Genomic DNA, 23,899 nt, shown 5'->3' with positions numbered 1-23,899 from the left:
CTTACTGTCAGGAAGTTGTTCCTAATGTTGAGGTGGAATCTCTTTTCCTGTAGCTTGCATCCATTATTCTGGGTCCTCTGGAGCAGCCGAAAACAAGCTTGCTCCCTCCTCAATATGACATCTCTTCAAATATTTAAACAGGGCTATCATATCCCCTCTTAACCTTCTTTTCTCCAGGCTAAACATCCCCAGCTCCCTAAGTCGTTCCTCATAGGACATGGTTTCCAGAACCTTCACCATTTTGGTCGCCCTCCTTTGGACACACTCCTGTTTCTCAATGTCCTTTTTGAATTGTGGTGCCCAGAACTGAACACAATATTCCAGGTGGGGCCTGACCAAAGCAGAATAGAGTGGCACTATTACTTCCCTTGATCTTGACACTATACGTCTATTGATGCAGCCTAAGATCGCATTGGCCTTTTTAGCTGCCACATCGCACTGTTGACTCATGTTCAGCTTGCAGTCTACTTGGACTCCCAGATCCCTTTCACACGTAGTTTCATTCAGCCAGGTATCACCCATCCTATATCTATGCATTTCATTTTTTTGCCCTAAGTGCAGTATCTTATATTTCTCTCTGTTGAATATCATTTTGTTAGCTTTGGCCCAGCTTTCCTGTTTATTCAGGTCATTTTGAATTCTGATCCTGTCTTCTGGGATGTTAGCTATGTCTTCTAATTTGGTGTCATCTGCAAATTTGATGAGTATGCCCCCATATGCTTAAAAAGACTAGTTACTTCAATTGAGGCTGAAACCATCAGTGCATTTTAGGGTTTTCTCTAGAAGCAGTGATCAACCATCAGCTCTATAATCATCAGACATCACCAAAGACAGGGGCAGAATGTATTTAGGCACAGCTGGATAAGGTGTCCTTCCTTAATCCTCCTCAGTTGTGCATTGTTCTGGTTATGTCAAACCACTGATAGCTTTCGTGTACTATCTGTTTCTAGGAACCAATAAAAAGAATGCTTTTCTAATACTGTTCTAAACCAAGGAGAGGGAACATGTGATTCTTCAAATGTAATTGGACTGCAAACTTCTTGCAGACCCACCCAACATAGTCAGTAGTTAAGGATAATAGGGGTAGCAGCCAATCACATTTGGAAAATCATACATTCCACATACTCAGGCTAGACACCTCAATTTTCTTCAACATAGTGGACAGCAGCACTTTCCTACAATGACTGGAACATCTTGTGAGGGACAGGATCACCTTTTAGTGTTGTTTGGAGGAAGGCACTCATAAACTGATGAGATGCACATGGGTTTACAGTGAAAACAATACTAGTTGCCCATATTGGTATTTGTATTAACCTGCAGTGGGAGCTCTACTCTGGTACTTTAAAGCTGGATATCATCTGTATGTTGACATGCGGTGATCTGTTTTGGTAACTAAGCAGCTGGCTGCTGCCTCATTGCTAAATCAAGTATCTGGAGGATACAGTTGAGTTAAAACAGGCTGAAATTCAATCCTGATAAGACAAAAGTGATGACATAGAGAGGGTGGACACTCTGATGGGGCATACTTTCCTGGGCCTGATGGGACAGTTGCTGGAAATGGGATCTTCCTCCACATACATTATGAAACAAAATAGCTGTATTTTACTGAACCATTTTTTAAAATAATCTGTATGTTATTATTTTGAAAATGTTAGTCTACAGCTCTCCATGAACATAAATCCCCAGATGATTTCCAAGTTTTAAAAAATACCATGGTTCTATTTTATATATGTTACTGTATGTAAACTGCCCTACTAAATTTTATGGAGAGGCAAAATAGAAGTCTATTAAATCTGAAGTTTTTAAGTTCCTTTGTGAAGAAGATGGTGAAGAATCTAAATGATAACAAACTACATTAACCTTTGTTGCAAATCGTTTTTCCATTTTAAAAAATGCAACAATATTTTAAGAGCAAAGCTAAAATATGATTAGGAGAAAGATAATTCCTTAGTTAGAAGACTAATAACTTTTAAAAGGAAATTGTACAATGTTAGAAATGGAGTACTAACCAAAGGTTAAGGACACCCATCCACTTTAGGTGCCAGGATGGCATCTACTCAAACTATGTGAAAATATCAGTTTACAGTTCTATTTTCCAATGCGTAACTATAAATAAACACTTGCATTCTGTAGGAATATTCCAGGAGCAGCTTAACAGTGCATGCCCACATATGTTTACTCCACACCAGCGCAATGAGTCTTATTCCCATGAGACCATACACAGCTGCAGCCTCGAGGCAGCAGTCCCCAAACCAATCTTTTTAAGCTAACCTTGCTGTTGTTGTTGTTTTTTTAACTCCTTAACAAATGAGAAAACCTGATGTGTCAGAGGTATAATTGTCAACTATCCTCAAGTTAGCTGGACACATGGCAACCCTATGGATAAGGCATCTCCAAGACCCCCTATCATCTACACTGCCGAAATAATATCATTTGACACTTGAACTGCATGGCTCAATGCTATAGAATTCTGGGAATGGTAGTCTGTTATGGCAACAGCACAAGTGGTGTCAAACTGGATAATTTCTGCAGTGTGGATGCAACCGTAGATTCAGGCCCATATCCTTCCTGATCAAATCTATCCATCTAACATGTGTTCTTTTCTCTTTCTCCTGCTCTCCACCTTTCCTAACATTATTGTCTTTTCTAATGAGTTGTGTCTTCTCACAATGTGTCCAAAGTATGACAGCGTCAGTTTTGCAATCTTGGCTTCCAGGTTCTTGCTTGATCTGTTCAAGGACCCATTTGTTTATCTTTTTGGCTGTCCACAGCACTCTTTCCCAGCACCACATCTCAAATGAACTGATTTTCTTCCTGTCACCTTTCTTCACTGTCCAGGTCTACCATCTGCTCAAGGACCCATTGATCTGACTTTCTGACCATCCATGGTTTGCTGTTGTTAACTGCCCTCAAGTTAATCCCAACTCACGGTGGCCCTGTGGATGAGACAGCTCCAAAACTGTCCTCCACTACCTTTCTTGGTTCTGGCAAATTCACACTCGTGACCTCCTTAATAGAGTTCATCCACGTAGCATGCAACCCTCCTCACTTTCTACATCCCTCCACCTTTCCTAGCATTATGGTCTTTTCTAATGAGTCATGTCTTCTGATGATGCGTCCAAAATATGACTGCCTCACTTTTGTCATCTTGGCTTTGAGGGAGAGTTTTGGCTTGACCTAGGACCCATTGGTCTGTCTTTTTGACCATCCATGGGATCCTCAGCACTCTTCTCCAGCATCACATCGCAAATGAATTTACTTTCTTCATGTCCACTTTCTTCACCATCCAGCTCTTACAGCCATACATGGTGATGGGGAATACAGCGGCTTGGACGATTCTGACCTTAAGTGCTCAGTTCTGTATCTTTATTCTTTAGGATCTTATCTAGTTCTTTCATGGCTGCTCTTTTCTGACAGAAACTGACCATAGAACTGCACTGGAGGAGCTACAAATGCTAGTATAGTATTCTCTCTAGGAATCTCTAGGTCTTTCAGTGCATCTTTTAGTTAAATTTGACCATTCCCAGAATTCCAGAGCATGGAGGCCTGACAGTTAAAACTGCTGTCAAAACTGTTTTATTTCTACTCTGCTTACGAAGAGGCCCAATTCTGGCCCCTTTTCCAAGGCTTGCCCTTCTTTCCTCAACCCTCCCCCTCCCTCCCTCGTGTATATCTCCTTTTTTATTTTCACTAAGTCGCAGCCAAGGAGAGCCAGGCTGCAAAGCCTCCAGCCGCGGCGTTTACTATATTTGGTTCACCAGGAGGTGACCCGTGGAGATAAAAGGCCGGAGTCAGCAGCCACGGATGCCTCTCTTGGGCTCCAGGGAGGGGGAAAGGGCCTCAGCTCTTCCCTCCTCAGAGAAGGAGGAGGACTGAATAACTGACAATCGAGTTGGCTGGCCATTGCGCATGCGCGCCTCGCCGCCTCTAATTATAGCTCGCGCAGCTGGCGCAGTTTCCTCGACGGGGAGGGGGAGGGGGAGGGGTTTGGGTTTTTCTCGCGCACGCGCAGTAACCCTGAGCCGGCTTCCTTTTTGCACGTGCGCACTCTCGCTTTTTTCCCTCTTCTGTGGTGTCGCTGCAGACTGAGTGATGTTACAGTGTTATTGCCATGGCTTGCCTCCTGAGGAGGCTGAGAGAGTGTGGCTTGCCCAAGGTCACCCAGTGGGTTTTCATGGCCGAGCAGGGATTCGAACACTGGTCTCCAGAGTCTTAGGTCCAAAACACACTGCAGGAATAATCCAGTTTGAGACTACTTTAACAGCCCTGGCTCAGTGCTAGGGAATCCTGGGAACTGTAGTTTATTGTGGGACCATAGCTCTCTCTGACAGAGAAAGCTAAGTGTCTCTCAAACCTACAGTTCCCAGAATTCCATATCACTGAGTCATGGCAGTTAAAGTGGTCTCAGACTGGATTATTTCTCCAGTGCGGGTGCAGCCTTACATTGCCTGGGGCTGCATCTGTTTTGAAGGATTAATGCAGCTCAGTGCCATGGAGTCCTGGACCCAGGTCTGGGCTCATCTTGGAAACTAAGGTTCAAAACACACTGTGAAAATAATCCAGTTTGAGACCGCTTTAACTGCCCTGCCTCAATACGAGAAAATTCCCAGGAGTCCCTAGCACTGAGCCAGGGCAGTTAAAGCTGTCATGAACTGGATTGTTTCTGCAGTTTGTTTTGGACCCCAGCAGGGCCAGCCCTGGCTAGTACTGTACTTTGATGGGAGTTTGCCAACAAGTACCAGAATATATTTCAGAGGAAAGAACTGGCAAAACCACCTCTTTAAGGCTGCATGTGCACTGCAGAAATGATGCACAGTAGTTTGATGTGGCTTTAACTGCCTGACTCAATGCCGTGGAATTTGGAGATCTGTAGTTTTGTGAGAAATTTAGCCTCTTGTCAAAGAGCTCTGGCACCAACACAAACTGCAAATCCCAGGATTCCATATCATTGAGCCATGGCAGTTAAGGCAGTGTCAAACTGGATTATTTCTGCAGTGCAGACTCAGCCTGAGTATTCTTTGCCTAAGAAAACCCCAGGAAATTCATGGGGTCGCATGAAATCAACAAGCAACTTGAAGACACAAACACACCAAATTAAATATCATCCCTTTCCATCTGAACCCATGCAGCTGTTATATTAGATTTAATAAATATAATGATACATAGAGTAAAAAACACAAACCCACGCTTTCTCAGAAATAAAACCCGCTGTGTACATGGTATTTATTCGTTAATAAGTGTGTAAAGATTATAGCTTGAGTTGAGTATTTTGGAAAACATCTCACTAGTTTTTCCTGCAGTTTAAGCTTCAGGATAGATCACTTTGCAGTGGACTCTGTTACACATAGTTTTGTCTTCTGGAAGGACCACTTTTGTGTAATCTCCAACCTGCTATGCTACAAGCAGAAATCCACTAGGTCCAACTTCTTCTGACAGAGATGTTGATGGAATGAAACATCACCCGTTGGATTTTTGCCTGTCTTGCAGCTGTTAAAACCATAAGAGCTCTGCTGAGAAAGGAAGCGGTCACCCCACCCTATATGAATCTTAGTGTACAATGATGCAATTGCAAAAGCCGTTGAGCACATTTGCAATACAACAGTTTAATCCCTCTCCCAGTTTGCAGCTTAGATTTTTTAACCAGTTCTTGATCACTATAATCCCCCCCCCACACACACACACACAAAACATGGGCCACTTCATTAATAGAAACAGAGAGATCCCAGTCTGGTGGTGGGGACTTGCCCATGTTTATTGGCAATACAGTGGGTTATAATAATGCTTGGGACGACAGTCCTGAGAGGAGAAGGTGAACTTGGTTGTGTAAACAGCATTGGTATTTGGACTTGGGACTTTGTCTGGAGCGGCAAGCACTCTGAACAAAGCTTAATCGCAGGGAACATAAAGCTCAAGTGCTCGGTTAGGAAGTTAATAATTAGCCTCGATGCACAATCTTTTGATTTTTAACGGAAGGGTTCAAAAACCTTCAAGATCACGAGACAGGCGTTCTGGAAAAAACACTAACGATACTGGAGTTTAGTTCTAGGAATATTAATGAACTGATAACAATTTGTTTGCCAATGGCCAAAAGACTGGCTGTTAACAGCAGTTTGGGCTCCCTCTGCCCCACATTAATTGAGGGACTTGGCACACATTAAATGGTACCATTTTAAAAGGTGTTACTGTGATGTGTTTTTGCATGATGCACATTTTTCAAAACATTTCCTTTCACCTCACAGGTAACATACCCTGCATTCCACAATCCAGTTAAGTTAACGTTAAATACAATGGGGCCTTGGTATCCACTGGGGTTTGGTTCCAGGACCCCCTGTGGATCCATGGATGTTCAAGTCCCATTATATACAATGGCATTGTAAAATAGTGTCCCTTATATAAAATGACAAAATCAAGGTTTGCATTTGGGATTTTTAAATATATATATTTTTTCAAGCCCTGGATGATTGAATCAATGGATGCAAAATCTGTGGACAGAAAGAGCTGACTATATTTAAACAATCCTAAACCTCTTAGGTAGGACAGTAGTGAATCTCACTTATTATAGATCCTAATATCTTGTTTTCAAGTAACACAGCCTTTCTGGAACTGATATCTTCCAATTATAACTCTCATCACACCCAGTCAGCACAACCTACTTGTTAAGCCTGATAGGAGTGATCATCTTGTCTGGAAGCCACCATATTGTAAAAGACTGGTGTATTGTGTGAGGAGAGTGGTACCAACTGAGTTGTTGTCCTTCCAAATATTTTAACTTAACTTTGAGTTTTACCTGGAGCTGTTTGTTATTACACTCAAATCACTTCTCTCAGCCAGGCCATTTTTATTTCCAGCAGGGGGTTGAACAAATGGTGATTTTTGCACACATGGGAATCTCTAGGAGTTGTGATTGTAACCTCAAGTGGATAACAGCCCCTTCAAAACATCACTCCAATCACTTTTGATTTTTGCTTATTTGGGGGGCTAGTGCAGCCTCCAAAAGTTTCTGGAAGCCAAAAAATTGTCCTTGGAGCTTCTGCAGTTGCCCATTGCTGAGATAATGGGTTTAATAGTAATGATAGATGCTTTTCATGTTGTGTGAGGTATCCAGCATTATGCCCTTCAGACTGACTACTGACCATGGCTAGGGTAGACTGGAGGTGACATCCAGAAGGCACCAGGTTTGCTGAAAACTAGGTAATACTAACCCAGATGGAGGAGCCAGTTGTCAGATATGTATCTTCCATATACTGTAGTGGAAAACTTGTTTTTGTGGACTATGGCTCCCAGAATCCAATATAACCCGTAGTTCAAAAAGGTTACTCTTCCAGGCTCATGGCTACAATCATATGAATAGTTTCAAAACATCTCCTAAGGGGACCTGCAAATACATTTCTTATTGTCAGAGACACCATCTGTCAGTACTATTTCCTAACTCAGAAGTTACCAACCCTTGATGTAGCACAGGGACCAGTTCCAACAAGCACTTCTGGTAAATGGATGATTCATCTACAAGGCTCCTAAAACGGCCACTTGAGAATAACTCTCACCATAGGAAGTAGCCAAAGGAGCCACTGAGGACAATAACAGAGTCACATTGATGGTAATACACAGAAGGGAAATCCATGATGGAGTGAATCATCTTCTTTACTTACATCCTGGCTTCAGAACCAGTCTTCTTGCCTTTGGCTGTATCACTGACGCTGTTTACTTTCTGCTTGCATTTGGACCTTCTACCTGTGGTGATGAAACACTTTCAAGGCTTTCTTCCTTTCTTTCTAATTTAGTTATTGCACAGTTTCCCTATCAACACATACTGTTCCATTTAATGTTGTTTCTGAAGGGGCATGTTAAGGGAAATCACACCCTTAGTTGTCATAACAATCCAGCTGTTCAGTGAGTGGCCCTCCTTGTAAACAAATATCTGCTCTCAAACTTTTAATTTAGCCAAAAATAAAATGAAATAAAGAGGCAAATCTTGATGTGTATATGTGTTTTGTGACGCAATAACCTCATTATAATGAATGGCACTTTCCTAATATACTTTGCTGGAGCCCAAATAGGCAGGAAGGCAGGCAAATGTCCTTAGGGAGCTCAGAAGCAAGGTGGGAAGATGACAATCACCTTCTGTGGGCTTTTGAGGGAGGGGAGAGTTGGGGGGAATGCTTATTCCAATATCTGATATCCAAAGGATTAAGAATTGGAGTCAGCAGGTGACCAGATTTTGTTGGACTGCAATGCCGAGCTGCTCTAACTGGCATAGCCAAGGATGCTGAATGCTGGGAACTGCAGCTGGAGGCCTGGATAATCTCCACTCCTTTATCTCAACTAAAGACCACAGATCCTTTGCAACTCTGTGGAATTATTTTGTTTTGAAAAGCTATTTAGTGGTAGTAAATGCCTTCGGTGGTACCAGACACAGCCTGATTGTTAATGCTGTGTATTGAAACTCTCGTCATGTTATTGGGGTGAAGGGATGACCCTGTCTTTGAGTTCTTCATTTCAGAATCTGAGAATGCTGCCTTGGCATGCAGCCTGATCCTATACATGGATACGCAGAACTAGGTCTCACTTATTCAGTAGAACATATGGAGAAGCAGAGCCTTCCCACATGTTTACTCCAAAGTAAATTTAATTGAGTTCCATGGGACTTTGTCCCTAGTAAGTGTGCTAGAATTGCACTTTCTTTGGGAACTAAAAATACACTGAAATGGTTTGCCCTTTCCACACAGAGGTGCCCTAGACTTTTTGATCATTGGACAGATTGAGTCTGTGCATGTTTATTTGAAAGTAACTGCTGAGTTCAGTGGGCATAATGTCAAAGCCTTAATTGCCCTTTTCTGTATCCTTTCCAATTCTATTATAGTCATTCTGTAATGTAATAGAATGGGAGCTTGTGTTGAGGTTTTAAGAGCAACCTTGTATTGCAAGGAGATAAAAGTTCTGAGATTCTCAGATTCATCATTTTTGTTTTTGTTTTTTCTGGTCATCTCTTAATATTTTAGTCCACTTAAATCTAATTGTGCTTGCCTAATATTTAACCTTTACTTACATATTTATGTTGTATGACTCCATGTTAAAAATTAGACTGCAGCCAGTGTCAATAGAGGTTTCAGCATGGTAAAGAAAATGTATTGCTATTTCAGCTAGGACAAATGTTCCACAAACTAACTGGTGTGCACGCATGCGCACGGACACACACCAGTTATTTTGTAATACAAAGTAATAACCACCATTTTAAGAAGGATCCAATGTGTAGACTGTTGACCATATATTATATATGGAACTATTTTTTTCTACATTGTTCTCTGAAAGAGTCTTCTAATTTAAAATAATTGATCCCTCTCCTCGTTCTATATGTATGTGTGCATGTATGTATGTATGTACGCAAGGCCTGCCACAAGGCCTAAAAATCTAGCAAAGCACCAGACCACCGATTGGCACTATCAGAATCACCCCTGGTCAAACACCATAAACATTGGCATAAATATTATATATATTTTCAGTTGTCCTCCAGCCATCTGACCAACATATGGCACTTTAACTGACACAGGAACCATGGCGAAAGTCTAGTTACTCTCTAAGCGTATTCAATGCAAAACATAGCCAGAACCAGTACTGCTGGTTCAGCATCTGTGTTCCAGGTTTATTGTGCATACTCACTACCTCCCTTCCCCACCCTATATTTAATTTCGCTTTAATATGCATGCTGAACTTGACTATTTAGCTAGATTCCACCTTCAAGGGTTGGTTTGTACTCCCCGAACCCAACGTTGCCTAAGCTGTCTGCAGGTTATACCTAAAATGAGTCACAGTGAGAGAAGGATGTGGTAATCACAAATGTGGAAGAGTGGTAAGTCTCCCTGTGTGTGTTAATATACACAAAACTCTGTGTGTTTGTATTTTCAAGTCTCCTGTCCTGTCGGTTTATGACAACCCCATGAATTTCATAGGTTTTCTTAGGCAAGGAATACTCAGAGGTAGTTTTGCTATTTCTTTCCTCTGAAATATAGCCTACATTGCCTGGTTTTCATTGGTGGTCTCCCAGCCAAGTACTAACTAGGGCTGACCCTGCTTAGCTTCCAAGATCAGATAGGATCTGATGGCTTTTTAAAGGTTATTTAGGCAAGCCTACTCCCCAACTAAAATGCTTTCATAGGCCAAGGAAAATTGTTTCTTTCTGGTAGTGTGAAGCAGCAGCAGCAAGTACAGGAAGAATGAGAGGCAAGGCGCCTGTACATGACCTTCTCATGAGGCTGCATCTTGCCATGACCAACGGAGTCATGTTTAAGTCCTGCACTTCCAGTGAATTATTTATTATGATTTTTTTAAAAAACAAAAACAAAAACAGGCCTTAGAATGTTTCTTTTCTGGACTAAGCTGTAGTCCCCAAAATAACTTTTCATGTGATGGTGATGAAGATGATGATGATGATGATTCAGGTCTCTACTACACACTATTAGTATCATTACTTTTCCATCAATGATATTCAATAGAACTTTTGAATATAAAGAGGAACTAAGAAACTTTCCCCCTCCTTTTGTCCAACTTTTGTTTTGAACACTTCTCCTTGAAGCAGGAGCGTTAAGTTCTTAATTGTTGCTGATAATTAAATATAAATTCCCAGAGACTCCAGCTGAGGCCTCATCTACTGTGGAGGGCATAAATTCCATCAAACTGAGTAGGATTTCTGTGTATATTTTTAAGGACTGGGATGCCAGACTGTAGTTTTGGAACCCTTTGTGATGTAAATATCAGTAATAATAGCTGCAATCCTGTATACCCACACTATATCTTTTTCTGATTGTATTTAGCGGGACTGACTTGCTGCTGAACAAATGTACACAAGATTGCATTTTCAAAAGGTTAAGGTTGGAATTTAAATAGTCCAGAAAGGGTTAGAAAAAGATTACTTATAAATGTGAGAGATGATTCTTGGGAACAGTTATATTGCATGTATGGCCTTCAAAGTAAAACCTAACTGCATAAGGACTGCAGTTTTGGATTTTCTTCCTATCCTTCTATGCCATTAAAACATAAAACATCAGCAGATTTTGAGATCATTTAAATTTGGTTAGGATTTATTCAAGATACGAAAAGCATCTTTTAACACTTCCACTGGATGTCAGTGAGACTTCATCCCTGTTTGCAGGGCATAATTATTAGAATTATTACCGGTTGGCATATAAGTTAAACCTTTTAAGGACTCCTGATGACTATAGGTTAGCCAAAGGCAACGAATGAGTTAAGCCCTGAATACTGAAGTGATGAAACTGGTAAATATGTATTCCATTCATTTGTTAGTATAGCCTGACCTTGGTCTATGACAGAGGAAAGGCGTGTCTTTCCCATTCTGTATTTCCTGAACAAAGGCAAGCAGTGAGGGTGACTCAGGTTTTCGTGTGGCCTAAGATGTAATTGAACACTTTCTGAATGATTCAACGTTTACACTCAAGAATCAGGAAAAGAAGACTTTTACTTGTTACCAGCTAAGTAAAGCTATTTTATAAAGCATCTTCAGATTTTGTTTATAACCTTTCCTATCAGCAGCATGGAGAGATTTTTTTTAGAAAACCACTCTCACGTGTCTAGTAGCCTCTTAATAAAGTTGACACTTTCATTATACTCTTTTAAATACATTTGGTTAAAATGGCTAGCCAACGCAGATATAATGAAACAATGACGATCAAAAGAAGTTTTGTCTGTAATGTTAGGGAAGTATATTTTGTATTTTGCAGCTTAAAATAGGACTTGACTCCTAAAAATAAGGGACAGAAATAATCTGTCTAGCTTTTCCTGCTTTCAAATTTTCCATTACAATGTGCTGAAACCCAAAACAAACTATGTAGTCCTGTGTAAGGCCAAAAATTAAATAAATGGCATTCTCTTTGGATTGCCTTTTTTGTTTTATATAGTATGAAATTCAAATCAGTCAACATTACAGGCTTTCCAACCATTTGGTGATGAAGGAATTCCACCCTCATTAACGGGGCTTACTTTCATGTAATTGGCTAAAGATTCTCCTGTAGTTGTGAGAATGTGACACAGGAAATATGCTTGAAAAGTAAGTTGGTCCAATGTTTAGATCTTTGAGCACTGGACGATGACTCTGGAGACAAGTGCTGCATCTGCATAACATACAGTCGCCCCTCCACATTCACTGGGGTTAGGGGTGCTGGACCCTCATGAAAGTGGAAAAAACAGAACTGGAAAAAAAAACCTCTATCCTTCCCCTTCCCCATATTTAACACACACAAAAGTATGACCCATGTACTCAACCCAATGCGCATGCCTTTGGGAATGCAGGGTTCCTTTGCAAAACAGAGGTAAGCGGAGGGGGGGGGCGGCACAGGGCTGCTGCTCTATGCCATTTTTAATAGGGATTTACAAGCCTCATCTATAGTCACTCAGTCTTACAATGCTTGCTGTTCCTATTAAATAGTATAGAGCAGCAGCCAAGGCAGCAGCAAATAATCCATTAATAATCAAATCCACAAAAGTGAATCCTACAAATGTGGAGGGGTGACGGTAGTTTAACACAGCTTTGTCATGTCTCAGTGCTATGGAATTCTGGACTTTTTAATTTTGTGAGATATTTAGCCTTCTGTCAGAGCACTCTGGTGCTACAACAAACTACAAATCCTCGAATTCCATATCATTGAGCCATGGCAGTTAAATGCAGTCAAACTGCATGACTTCTGCAATGCAGAGGTAGCCAAGGGTTTGAAGAATCCCCACTCAGCCATGGAAGCCCACTGAATGACTCTCCCCACCTGACAGGAAGGCAAAGACAAAGGCAAAACTCTCTGAACAAATCTTGCCAAGAAAAGCCTGTGATAGGGTCATCTTAGGGTCATAAATCAGTAACAGAACACAGAATTTTTGCAATTGAGATTGTGTTGTCTCAGGCTTTCTTTCCATTGTCTGTACTAAAAATTGCTTGTACCAACTGCACACTAAAACTCTCCAGCTTAGTCCAAAAGACAAATATGCAAGTTTTCAGTTTTACTCAGAAGGCACATTTTTTAATTGCCCTCACTTCCAGGTAAGTGGGAATAGGATTGCAGTCTTTTAACAACATCCTATGCTTTGTCTATTCAGAAGGCTCCTTGGTTTCATTGATGATTTCATTGAAGCAGGTAAATGTCAATGTAATTTTCTCCCTCATCTCACTAATCCTAACATTTTGGTTAAGATATTCAATTATGTAAATTGGGTGCACTTCTATTCAAAGAGTGCAACTTTCAGTATTAACTCACTTGCAGTCCCACACATTCTTGTTCATGAATACTTCTCACTTTAAATGATTACATTCTGATTTTTAAACTGCACTGTGTGCAACATTGTAGGAAATAAGGCACAATCACAAACCATCCTTTCTGGGTAGTTCCTTGATTAGTAAAATCTCAAGTTTTTCATTAGACTATGACTATCTAGATGAGTATCATAGTATTTTATATTTTTCCTTCCAACATCAAGACAGCATTAAAATTTTTGTGCTCCAGTCCAAAATGTATTTGAACTAAATTCCTTTTACGTAAGTGAAGGATAGCAGCTTGCCATTAACCTTGTTTAGGGTTCATATTATAGGGTGCCATTTTTAATTAGAACGTCCTGCAAAGCTCCAGCGTTGACCATAAAAGACCTGTCCTCAGTGACTCTCACATCAATGGAACACTGTGTCTGTTCTTTGTAGTAGTAAGGTGAGAAGGTTTTGGCCAGAACACAGAGAAAATTTCCCAGGGTCTTATTGCCATAAAGTCATTGGCAAAATCCTCCCAAATAAACTGTCTCCTAAATGCAATTTGGTCAGGTATGCAGCTTGAGTCTTACACAAGGATATTACTAATTTGCAGAGCTTTCCTTTTTACATTTGTTTTTTCCCCCACTTTCTCTGGAACTCTTGATGGGCAATGTATTGTCCTAGAAGACATGGATCCAGACGTCCAAGCAAAATTATTTCTCTCTAAAGTTACGCTTTTTGCTCTGTTATTTCCCTAATGTTTCTTTGCTAATAAAAGGAGGATTTTTAAAAGAAAAAGTCCAGTTGATCTGGCTACTGTGTACACATCAGTAGCTGCAATATTCTTTTAAATAACAAAAAAGTTATTAAAAAAGAGTTCACTCACAGAAAGTGTTTAAAGCTCCTAATTTCACTTTATTTAATGCAAAAGATAAAAAATAATAGGTAAAAATAGTAATGTGTTAGTTTAGCAACTATAAACAATGAAAGCATAGTGCAGGTGATATTTCAATAAAAGTAAATTAGAAATATAATGAAGGTGAGATTTCAGCAATCACACTCCATTAAAACAATATTTTGCTTTATTGCTATACAAATTATCACCATTAAAAACTTCAAAAAAGTAAAGGTGCAAACCTGACTCCATTGAAATGAACAACTAAGTTCACATTAGGTGCAGTGGAGTCAAGGTCTGCATTATTATCAGAGATTAATGGTAGTACTGTTGTAGCTAAAGCACTTAAAAAGTAGTTGTAGCCAAGGAAACATATGGTAAATATATAGTGATCCATTGAGGTGATGTCATAAAGTTATCAAGAAACAAGAAAAAAAGTTACATTAAACCCAATAGAAATGGAGAGAAATGCAAAAATCGTGTCCTAGTTTGTGACATTTCTGCATTATGAATGCGTAATTTGTGTAGGTAACTTTAACAGGTTCAGGAATTTGCTGAACAGATACAGAGCTTTGAATATGTTCCAGCTGTCATCACGTGGTATGACAAAGCCTAACCTTTCCCACTATTTAAGCTACTTTAAAGAACATACAGTGATATTACTGAGCTATAATATACGAAGACACTTATTTAGGATATAAGTGTAAATAAAAGTATTTTCGTTGGAGATCCAGATCAAACGCCTCTCAATACTTTGGCATGCCTGAATAGCATTAGCAGGAAAGAATTTTTAAATCATTCCACCTTGTTAAAAAGCTCAAATCACTGCATGCCAAGACACCAACCAACCTTCCAGGAAAATTTTAGCAGGGATATTGTTTTACCTAGAATGCAAATTCTCCATACAAACTGGTATAATACATGAGGTATTATGTCAAAGAGATTCTTAAGAACTTATTACCATCTATCAATTCAAATCCAATTTTTAATAAAGTGCCTAAATACATATTTCCACAGACTATAGTGGTTCCAAAGAATCCTTTACAGTTGTATATATGTGCGTTTTTCTCTCTCTTTCAAACTGTCTAAACATGTGTTTACATAAGACACCAGTCTGTACTATATGTATTTCTATCATTTTAAAGAGTACTGAATTGGTTTATCATGCAAATCTTGTTATTTAATATTACACTGACCTGTAATATGGAACACAATGCTAGTGGGTGTATTCATTAAAACACTTTAAAAATTAAAATTACTGTGCATGTGCAGTTTGGATTTTCAAATGTAATGACCATTAAAAAAAAGTCTACCAAAATCTATTCTGCATTAAATAGCAGTCTGAACATTAATACATAAAAACAGTCTGACCCAACAGCATTAATTAAACTCAGCTGAACATTCTCTCAACATCAAAATGTATAGTGTTTTGCCACAGAAATGGGGACCATATAACCATCATTTTGATTCAAAGAATTACTTGTGACCATATGAACATTTAACACAAGGGATTGCACAGCAGTGTTGCTAACACAACTGTAAACAGCACAGAAGCACTACAGCAAGGCTTGACTATTTCTAGTAACTGATGATTTATTGATTAAAATGTGTGCTTTCTGATGTGAGATCAAAACAGTATTTTACAAAAGAATTCTTGAAAGTAACCAAAAAAGGCAAGGCTACACCAAACTGAAGTTAACGTAAAATCCCAGGTTGCTCATTTAAATGAGAATTGTGTTGTTTCCTGTCCAACACATGTATTATGAAATTTCAGGCTGAAATTTCCATTAATCTTTCTGCTGCCAACACAGGCAAGCCAGGCAAAGCTGCACATGCTGCTGTCATTACCACACTGTTTCCTGCCTCTACCTGGGAACATGATGTCAGAAACAGTAACAATAGCAACAGTACCCTACTTTAAGTGATAACTAAAATCAAAGTCTGCCTGCACTGTATTAATTTTTTTAAATACCTATGTCAGACTTTTCCACATGAATATGAGGGAAATGACCATGCCTTTTCAGTGGGCTGAAAAGGCATGGATCTGTTAAAAATATAGCAGTGCTATTCTGTCTGCACCAATGCACAGTTAAGACAAAAATTAAAACTCATTACAAAAATTCTGCAGAAGCATCATGTAATTGATGAATAAATGCAGTTTTGCAGTCTTACAACCAACCACCATGAACTGCCTTTAATGGGGGAGAGGCACCCTAACTTCTCAATCCCTAACACAACAGTGCCTCATTTAGCATAATACTCTGAAGGCAACATCCTTCTAGAATCAGTCTGCTCTAATTTTTGCAGCATCAACAAGGAAACTATGTTTCCAAGTGAAATCCCTTGTACTCTCTCACTTGTCTTTGGAATGAAATGAGTGGTGTTCTATGTTGTCTCTAAAACCTGTTAAGTCTCCAGCACGAATGAATATGGGCAAAAAATAAGGAGCCACAGACAATAAGGCGATCTTTACAATTTCATTAGATGTATTTGGCATTTTTTAAAAAAATGAGGAGGGGGGGGAACGAAGTGCATACAATTACAGCTAAAAGCATTTCTGGTTTGCCAAGTGCTCTCTAAAAGAAGCAGCGCCAAGTCACAGCCTACACTGAACAGTAACTGTCACCAAGGAAGCACAACAAATAATTGCTATAACCAAAAAAAGAAAAACAAAGGGGAAAAAAAAGGTTTCGTAAGTACATACCTTTTTGTCTTCAAAAATATAGAAACACAATGTATTCAAAAAAGAAATCAAAATTATACAGCCATGTTTTATGAAGTCTACATTTCCCTTGTCTTGGAGATATATATATATATATATCATATATATCATATATATCATATATATATAGATATATATATCATATATATATATATATTATATATATATATAGATAGATATATAGATATAGGTATTTATAGGTATTTATAGATATATATACAATTTAAACAGTTTTATGTTAAAGGTGATGTTGCACTGAGAAACTGGAAAAGTCATGAGTCCCTCTCTTTTTTCACCTTTACATCTCCTGCAAGAATGGTTGCAATCTCCCCCCTGCATGAAGGCCCAAGGGACATTGGAACCCACCAAGGGACACTTCTCCCCACTGGGACAATACACCTCCCCACTAGCGCCTTGCTGTTTGATGCTCTGTCTGGAGCAAGGAAAGCAAAACTTATGGGAGGGGACGGAAGGGCACTGCACAAAGTGGGTGTCTTCCAGGCGCTCGTGACACAGAGTGCAACACAGAGGGACACTCGCTGCTAGAGAAGAGTCTGGGAGGCTGGCAGGATGCACCGGCTCCATCCCTCCAGCATTTCCCCCTTGACTTGGAACCTCCCTGGGCAGCCTTCTTTGGTTCATAGGGGATGGAGAGGGTGGGCTACTGCTATTCCTTCTGGTGGTGGAGTGAACCTGGTTGGCATCTTTGGAGGCATGGTTGCCCCCGGCATTGTCTGCAACTAAAATGAGTGCAGCCATCGGGGATTGGCCATTCTGGACTGCCTCAGGTGGCGTGGTCCGGTTGGAATGTGGCGAAGCGGTTGGCGGTGGTGGGGACATGAAAGAGGCAGCTGCCATTGGTATTTTCATCCCTTCTGATGAGGTTGGTAACCATGACTGTGCCTCTCCATTGATTTTAGGAGGTCCAGCTTCACCTTCTGGCTCCGGAGAAGGCTTTCTCTTCCTGGCAGCCCGTGCTCCTGCAGACAGACAGAAAGAGAAGAAGAGGAGATAATGTTGCAGAAATACAGCTGTGGTAACATGTTTAAAAATGGGTAGGTTAGCCTCAGCAAGCAGCTGGCCATGGGCCATGTTATTCACTGAATACAAATGGATAAAGCCAGCTTAAAAAAACCCCAAGCAACTTCAGCTTATCTGGGGCTGTAGATCAGCAGCTGCAAGGCAAGCGAACATGCTGTGCCAGTGCTTACGCTACAGTACAAGCTGCATTCAAATGCGCCTACACTGTACCACCCTCCCACACGGCCCTAAGCCAAATAGCCACTTGCGTGCTTGTAATCTTCCACTCCCTGGAAATGCATTCAGGCTGAAAGACAGGCAACGTATCCAATATGCGTGTGACCCACTTGCAAGGGGGCAAGGGGCACGGAATGCCTGCCTGGTCCAGATAAATTCTGCCCAAGGCTGGAGAGAGCCTGGCACACTGTAAAAAGGGAAGAGATGGCGCACTGCCTCCTCGAGCTTCTGCAAAATGTCTGCTGCTGCTGCTGCTGCTGCTGCTAGAAGCATCTTGCACGCCTCAACTCCCATTGCAAAAGAATGTGGCGGCCAGAGAAGGAGGGGAAACCCTCTGTCAGTGTCTATCAGCACCAGCGCCCTGACTCATCCTTGTTACGTTTTCAGCACAGCCAAACACGCTGCTTCAGCAATGGCAGTGCTGCTTCCAGGGCTGAAATGGTGACCCTGACTCAGGCTGCATCCGCACTGCAGGAATAATGTGGTCGGACACCACTTTAACTGTCGTGGCTCCAGGCTATGGGATTCTGGGAATGGCCAGAGCCAGTGCTGCAACAAACTACCATTCCCAGAATTCCATAGCCTGGAGCCACGGCAGTTAAAGCTCTGGTGCCACAACAAGCAATTCCCACAATTCCACAGCATTCAGGGTGACCAGGCATGTCCTCCTTTTCCAGGGCATGCCCAACATTTAAACCTTCTGTCCTGGAAGAATTTCAAAATGCCCTCCATTTTGAGCACGACTAGGAAGCATGAATTTACATTTATTCTGAGTGTTTCTAGCACTCCATTTTGTGGCGCCTTGTCTTCTTTTCCAGCTAAGACATTATGGCCACCCTACATTTGGTCATGTCCAAAATATTTTTTTCCCCAAACGCCCTCCATTTTGCAGTGCCTTGCCCTCCTTTGTGGCCAGGACATCCGGTCACCCCGCATAGCCTCCAGCCTTGGCAATTAAAAGAGGTGTCAAAAGCAGGTTATTTCTGCGGTGCAGATGCACCCTCAGGTTCGCTAAGGGAGTTGTGAGGGAAAAAGGACTAGTTCCCTGCCTCCTCCTCCAAACTCTCTTGCACACAAAGCATTGTATGTTACACTTACAGGGATAAAAGGGTGGAGGTCGTAGTGTGTTATTTGGTTGTGGTGTGTGTGTGATAGGATCGTTTGTGTAATGCCTATGGAAATGCAAAAGCAATCCTCCCCATTGTAACATCTTTACTATGGACTCAAACAACATACAGGCATCTGACTAACATCTCCAATTGTGAAGGTGAAGGCTTTCATGGCCGGCACCCATAAGTTGTGTGTGTGTGTGTGGGGGGGGGGGGGGTGGGGCTATGCGGCCATGTTCTAGAAGAGTTTATTCCTGCTGGCGAAATGTCAGGAACAAACCCTAGAACAAGCCATATAGCCCAAAAAACTCACAAAAAGCTATCTCCAATTGGGTTTCCCCCCCTTTCTCCCGTTTGGTTTCTAACACCTTGCCTGACGATGAAGCCAGAGGGGCTTCAAAAGCTTGCAACAAGTATACTGTGCTTTTGTGGTTGGTCAATAAAAGTATTTTTTTTGTTTGTATTTGTTAAAGGGCCAACACAGCTACCCCTGAACAATGCCTATGGAAATGCAAAAGCTATCCTCCCCATCATAATAACATCCTTAATAAGGACTGAAACAACATGAAGGCATCTGACAAACATCTCCAATTCTTCCCCCCCCCTCCTGTTTAGTTAGTGACATCTTGCCTGATGAAGAAGAAGCCCATGGTGCTTCCAAAGCTTAGCAACAAGTATATTGTGCAATTTTGGCTGGCCAACAAAGGATGGATTTTTGTTTTGATTTATTTAAATGGCCAATGCAGCTACCCCTGAACATTGGCTATGGAAATGTACATGCCTTGAATGCCTGTGTAGTTCTTAGGAATCAATAATACACACACACACACACACACTCATCCCTCCATATTTGTGGATTTGATTATTCACAGATTTGATTACTATGTTCTCTCTAGGAATATCTAGATCCTCCAGTGCAACTCTGTGGTTGACTTTAACTAAAAGTTGTGCCAAAAGACCTAGAGATTCCTAGAGAGAGGACTCTACTAGGCCTTTCTGGCTCCTCCAGGGCACTTCTATGGCCAGTGTCTCTCAGATGCTCACAAGAGAGTTGCCCTGGAGGCCCGGCCTAGAGGCTCCTAGAGAGGTGAAAACATGGTGTTTTGGTTATTTGCAGTTTTCCCATATTCCTGACGGACCCTTGTGCCCCGAAGCCTAGGGCAGGCAGAGGGACAGGTGTATTTTTGTTTGTATTTGTTTAAATGGCTAACATGGCTGCCCCTGAACGTTGCCTATGGAAACATGAATTCCTTAAATGCCTGTGTAGCTCTTAAGAGTCAATAAAATAAACATATATATATATATATATATATATATATATATATATCTCACACTCACACACACACACACACACTTGTCCCTCCGTGTGCTTAGGAGCACAAGGCCCCCCTGAATATGGAAAAACTGCAAACAGCAAAAGCGCCATGCCTTGACCTGAGAGGACACCTCTCTAGGAGTCTTTCACTGCGACTGTTTAGTTAAAGCCGACCATAGAGTTGCAGTGGAGGACCCAGATCTTCCTAGAGAGAACCCCGTGAATAACGAAGCCCGCAAACATGGCTGCTGCTGCTGCTGCTGCTGGGGCTCACCGGCTTTGGCGCCGTTGCTCTCGTAGCCCAGCATCCTCCCCGCGGCCAAGCCGGGCTCCTTCTTGAACTTGCCCTCGTAGGGGACGGCGTGGCCGCTGTGCTGCAGGGCCAGCAGCGTGTCCCGCACCGTCTTGGGCTTCCCCAGCCACTCCTGCTCCGAGCCAGAGGCCGACGACGACGAGGAGCGGCCCTTCCCCTCGGCCTCCATGTTGTCCGCGGCGGCAGAGCCCCGAGCCTGAGGCGACTGCTGAGGCGGCCCCTTCTCCTTCCCCTCCAGGTCGCTGCCTGCTCCGCCTCCGCCGCCACTCGAGGACGAGGAGGAGGAGACGGAGCCAGGCCGCTTGTGAGGAGGCCCTTCTCCCGCCTGCTGCTGCTGCTGCTGCTGGGCGACGGAGACCTGCAGCTGCGCCGGGGCTCCCGAAATGGCGGCCAGGGCTGCGCGGCTGTTGATGCCGAGGGCGGCGGCGGCGGCGCCGTTCATGAGGGGCACCAGGGTGGGGGCCACGGCGTGCGTCCTCCGGGGGTTGGGGCTCTGGCGGTTCAGCTCCGGGGGCTCCTCGGGCTTCGAGAAGCCGTTCGGGACCAGGATGCCGTTCACTTGGCGGCTGCTGCCGCCGCTACTGCTCCCGCCGCCGCCGCCATATTCGGGGCCCAGGCGCGGGGGCGCCCTCTCGGAGGCCACGGCCAAGGCGTAGCGCTCGTGAGGCGGCGGCGCTCGGGAGGCGGCTTCGGCAGCGGCAGCGGCAGCCACGGCTGCGGAGTGCATCTCCTTGGCGCTGAGGGGCGGCGGCGGCGGGGGCTGCTGCTTGGCGTGAGGCGGCGGCGGAGGGGGCCTGCCTTCCTGGAAGCTGTGGGCCCGCTTGAGCTGCCTGGCGGTGTCGATGACGAACTCCACCCGGTCGGCGCCCTCGTAGTTGACGCAGCCGCGGCACACGGGCTCCGTGAAGTCCCAGATCATGGCCCAGGGCATGCGGGGCAGGTCGCACAGGTAGCACGACTGGCGGCGAGAGGCGGCTGCCACCGCCGCCACCGCCGCGGAGGACATGGCCGCCACAGCCGCCTCCGAGGGACCTTTCCTCCTCCTCCTCCTCCTTCAGTCCCGAGGCAGGGAGGCACCGGCGCCTTGCTTCCACTCCGCTCCTCGGTGGGTCTCTTGCAGGGCTGGTAGCAGTAGCTGCAGTAGGTGTCACTTCAGCGGCATTAGCCTTGATATCATCAAGGATTCCCTGCCGTTACTTTTGCAATCAAGAATCCCGTTCTTTCCACTCGTTTCCCTGTTCCCCAGGATCTACAGTCCCATCGATTTCTGCCTCTCCTTCTTCGGTCCGACGCACCCACTTCCCTATCCGAGTCCCTTCCCTCCCTCCCGAGTCCGAGCCCTTTTCCCTCCGCTTCTTGCAGCAGCCTCTAAGGAAGGGAAGCGCCGCCGCTTCCACCAACGCCTTCCCTCGATGTCTTCGCTTCTTGCAGCAGCCTGCCTTCGCCGGGTCCCCCCTCCCGCCTTAGAGTCCCTTCGGTTGCTCAGTCATCTCCCGGGCCGAGAGCCCCCTTCCCCCGCTCCTGGCTGGGCCGCAGTCTGGCTCCTACGGCGGCGCTGAGCGACGCGGCTCCGGACTCCCAGACGCTGGCGATGGACGGGGCGGGACTCCCGGAGACACGGCGAGGACGGCGGCGGCGACGACGACGACGACACCTTCTTCCTCGCTGCTGCTGCTGCTGCTGCTCCTGGCGCGCTCTGCTCCAGTGACTCGATTCTTCGAGAGTGGCCAGGCGCGCATGCGTGGTAGGCTCCCTCCGCACTCACACTCAGATGCACACACTCCGCTTCTTCTGCTCCTTCCTCCTCCTGCTGTTCATTGAACTTCTGCCAAGACAACAAGAGCTGCAAGAATAACCATCTCTCTCCCTCTCTCTCCTAGGACTGCATCCACATTGGAGAAATAACCCCGTTTAGCAGCGCTTTGTCTGGCTCTTTGCTATGGAATTCTGGGAGTTGGAGTTTGTTCTCTGCTCTGCTCCGCTCTGGGCCCCACAACAAACTCTAACTCCCAGAATTCCATAGCAGTCTTGAGCCAGACAAAAGAGTCAAGCAAACGGGGTTATTCCTCCAGTGTGAATGCAGCCTTGCAGCTCCATGGAGCATTCATTCCTGGAGTAAGAAGAGGATCGGGGGGGCCTGGGACTATTGACAGCCCAAAGGAAGCAAGAACCACAGCCTCTTAAACGAAATAATTAAAATAAAGATCTGATTTATTGCCCATTTACGATGAAAAATGCAAGACTGCGTTCCTTTAGCATGGCTCGAGGAAGGCGAAGTCTGTCCTGTGCTAAAACACTTCAAGCCCATCCATGTTTACTGGGAAGGAAGGAAACCCCATAGGCCTCAAGGTTTAGAGCCCCCCAAAGAGTGCAAAGGGTTGCCTGCATGAAACAAAACGCCAGGCAAGAATAAGCCTATGGATGGGGCTAAGGCTGCCGCCCTCGGTTGCCTCCTGCGTCTCCTGGTGGGCAGAGTCCCCCAACAGAGGCCTTCCTTGCTTTCCCCACCATTTCAGCAAAAGAAATGCTGTACAGATTTAATTAGGACACCCCCGTTTGCTTTCCTGAAAAAACAGGCAGCGATCGCGTCTAGTGCAAAACACAAGTGCAGACACACAAACACACACACACCCCGTCTGTGCAATGCTCCCCAGGCAGCCTCATTGGCTCTCCTACTCTCCTGGTGTGTGTTTGGGTATGTAGACACACAATGACACCAGCTATATATGTGTATGAGAGAGAACACTGTGGGGAGGACGACCAAGACAGCAGTTTTTGGCTTCCACTTTTGTTTATTCGACCCAATTCCTTCGGCACACATAATGACACTAGCAAATCCATATGTGTTAGTGTCGTTGTGCGTATATGTACTAATATCAGTGTATATATAGTATCTCATATATAGATATCTATAGGCTAGTGTGTCTGCATTTTGTGTTTTTATATATATGCTAGTGTCACTATAGTGTCACAAACATATACTGTATATATATATATAGTTATTGAGTATATAGTGTCATATATGCTAGTATCAGTGTATCATATATGTGT

General features: G+C 43.4%; 1 protein-coding gene across 1 annotated transcript; it reads right to left on the bottom strand.

Moving 5' to 3' along the window:
* Positions 1–14,126: 14,126 nt before the first annotated feature.
* IRF2BP2 (interferon regulatory factor 2 binding protein 2) lies at positions 14,127–22,651 on the bottom strand. The gene is given in 3 exon segments (XM_042469772.1): positions 14,127–17,186; positions 17,188–17,834; positions 20,810–22,651. Coding segments are annotated over 3 exon segments (1,752 nt in total). The 5' UTR covers positions 21,855–22,651; the 3' UTR covers positions 14,127–17,126.
* Between the last annotated feature and the right edge of the window lie 1,248 nt (positions 22,652–23,899).

This window comes from Sceloporus undulatus, chromosome 1 (genome assembly GCF_019175285.1).
Source record: "Sceloporus undulatus isolate JIND9_A2432 ecotype Alabama chromosome 1, SceUnd_v1.1, whole genome shotgun sequence".
Classification (NCBI taxonomy): Eukaryota; Metazoa; Chordata; class Lepidosauria; order Squamata; family Phrynosomatidae; genus Sceloporus; species Sceloporus undulatus.
This window is presented reverse-complemented; position numbering and strand designations above follow the sequence as displayed.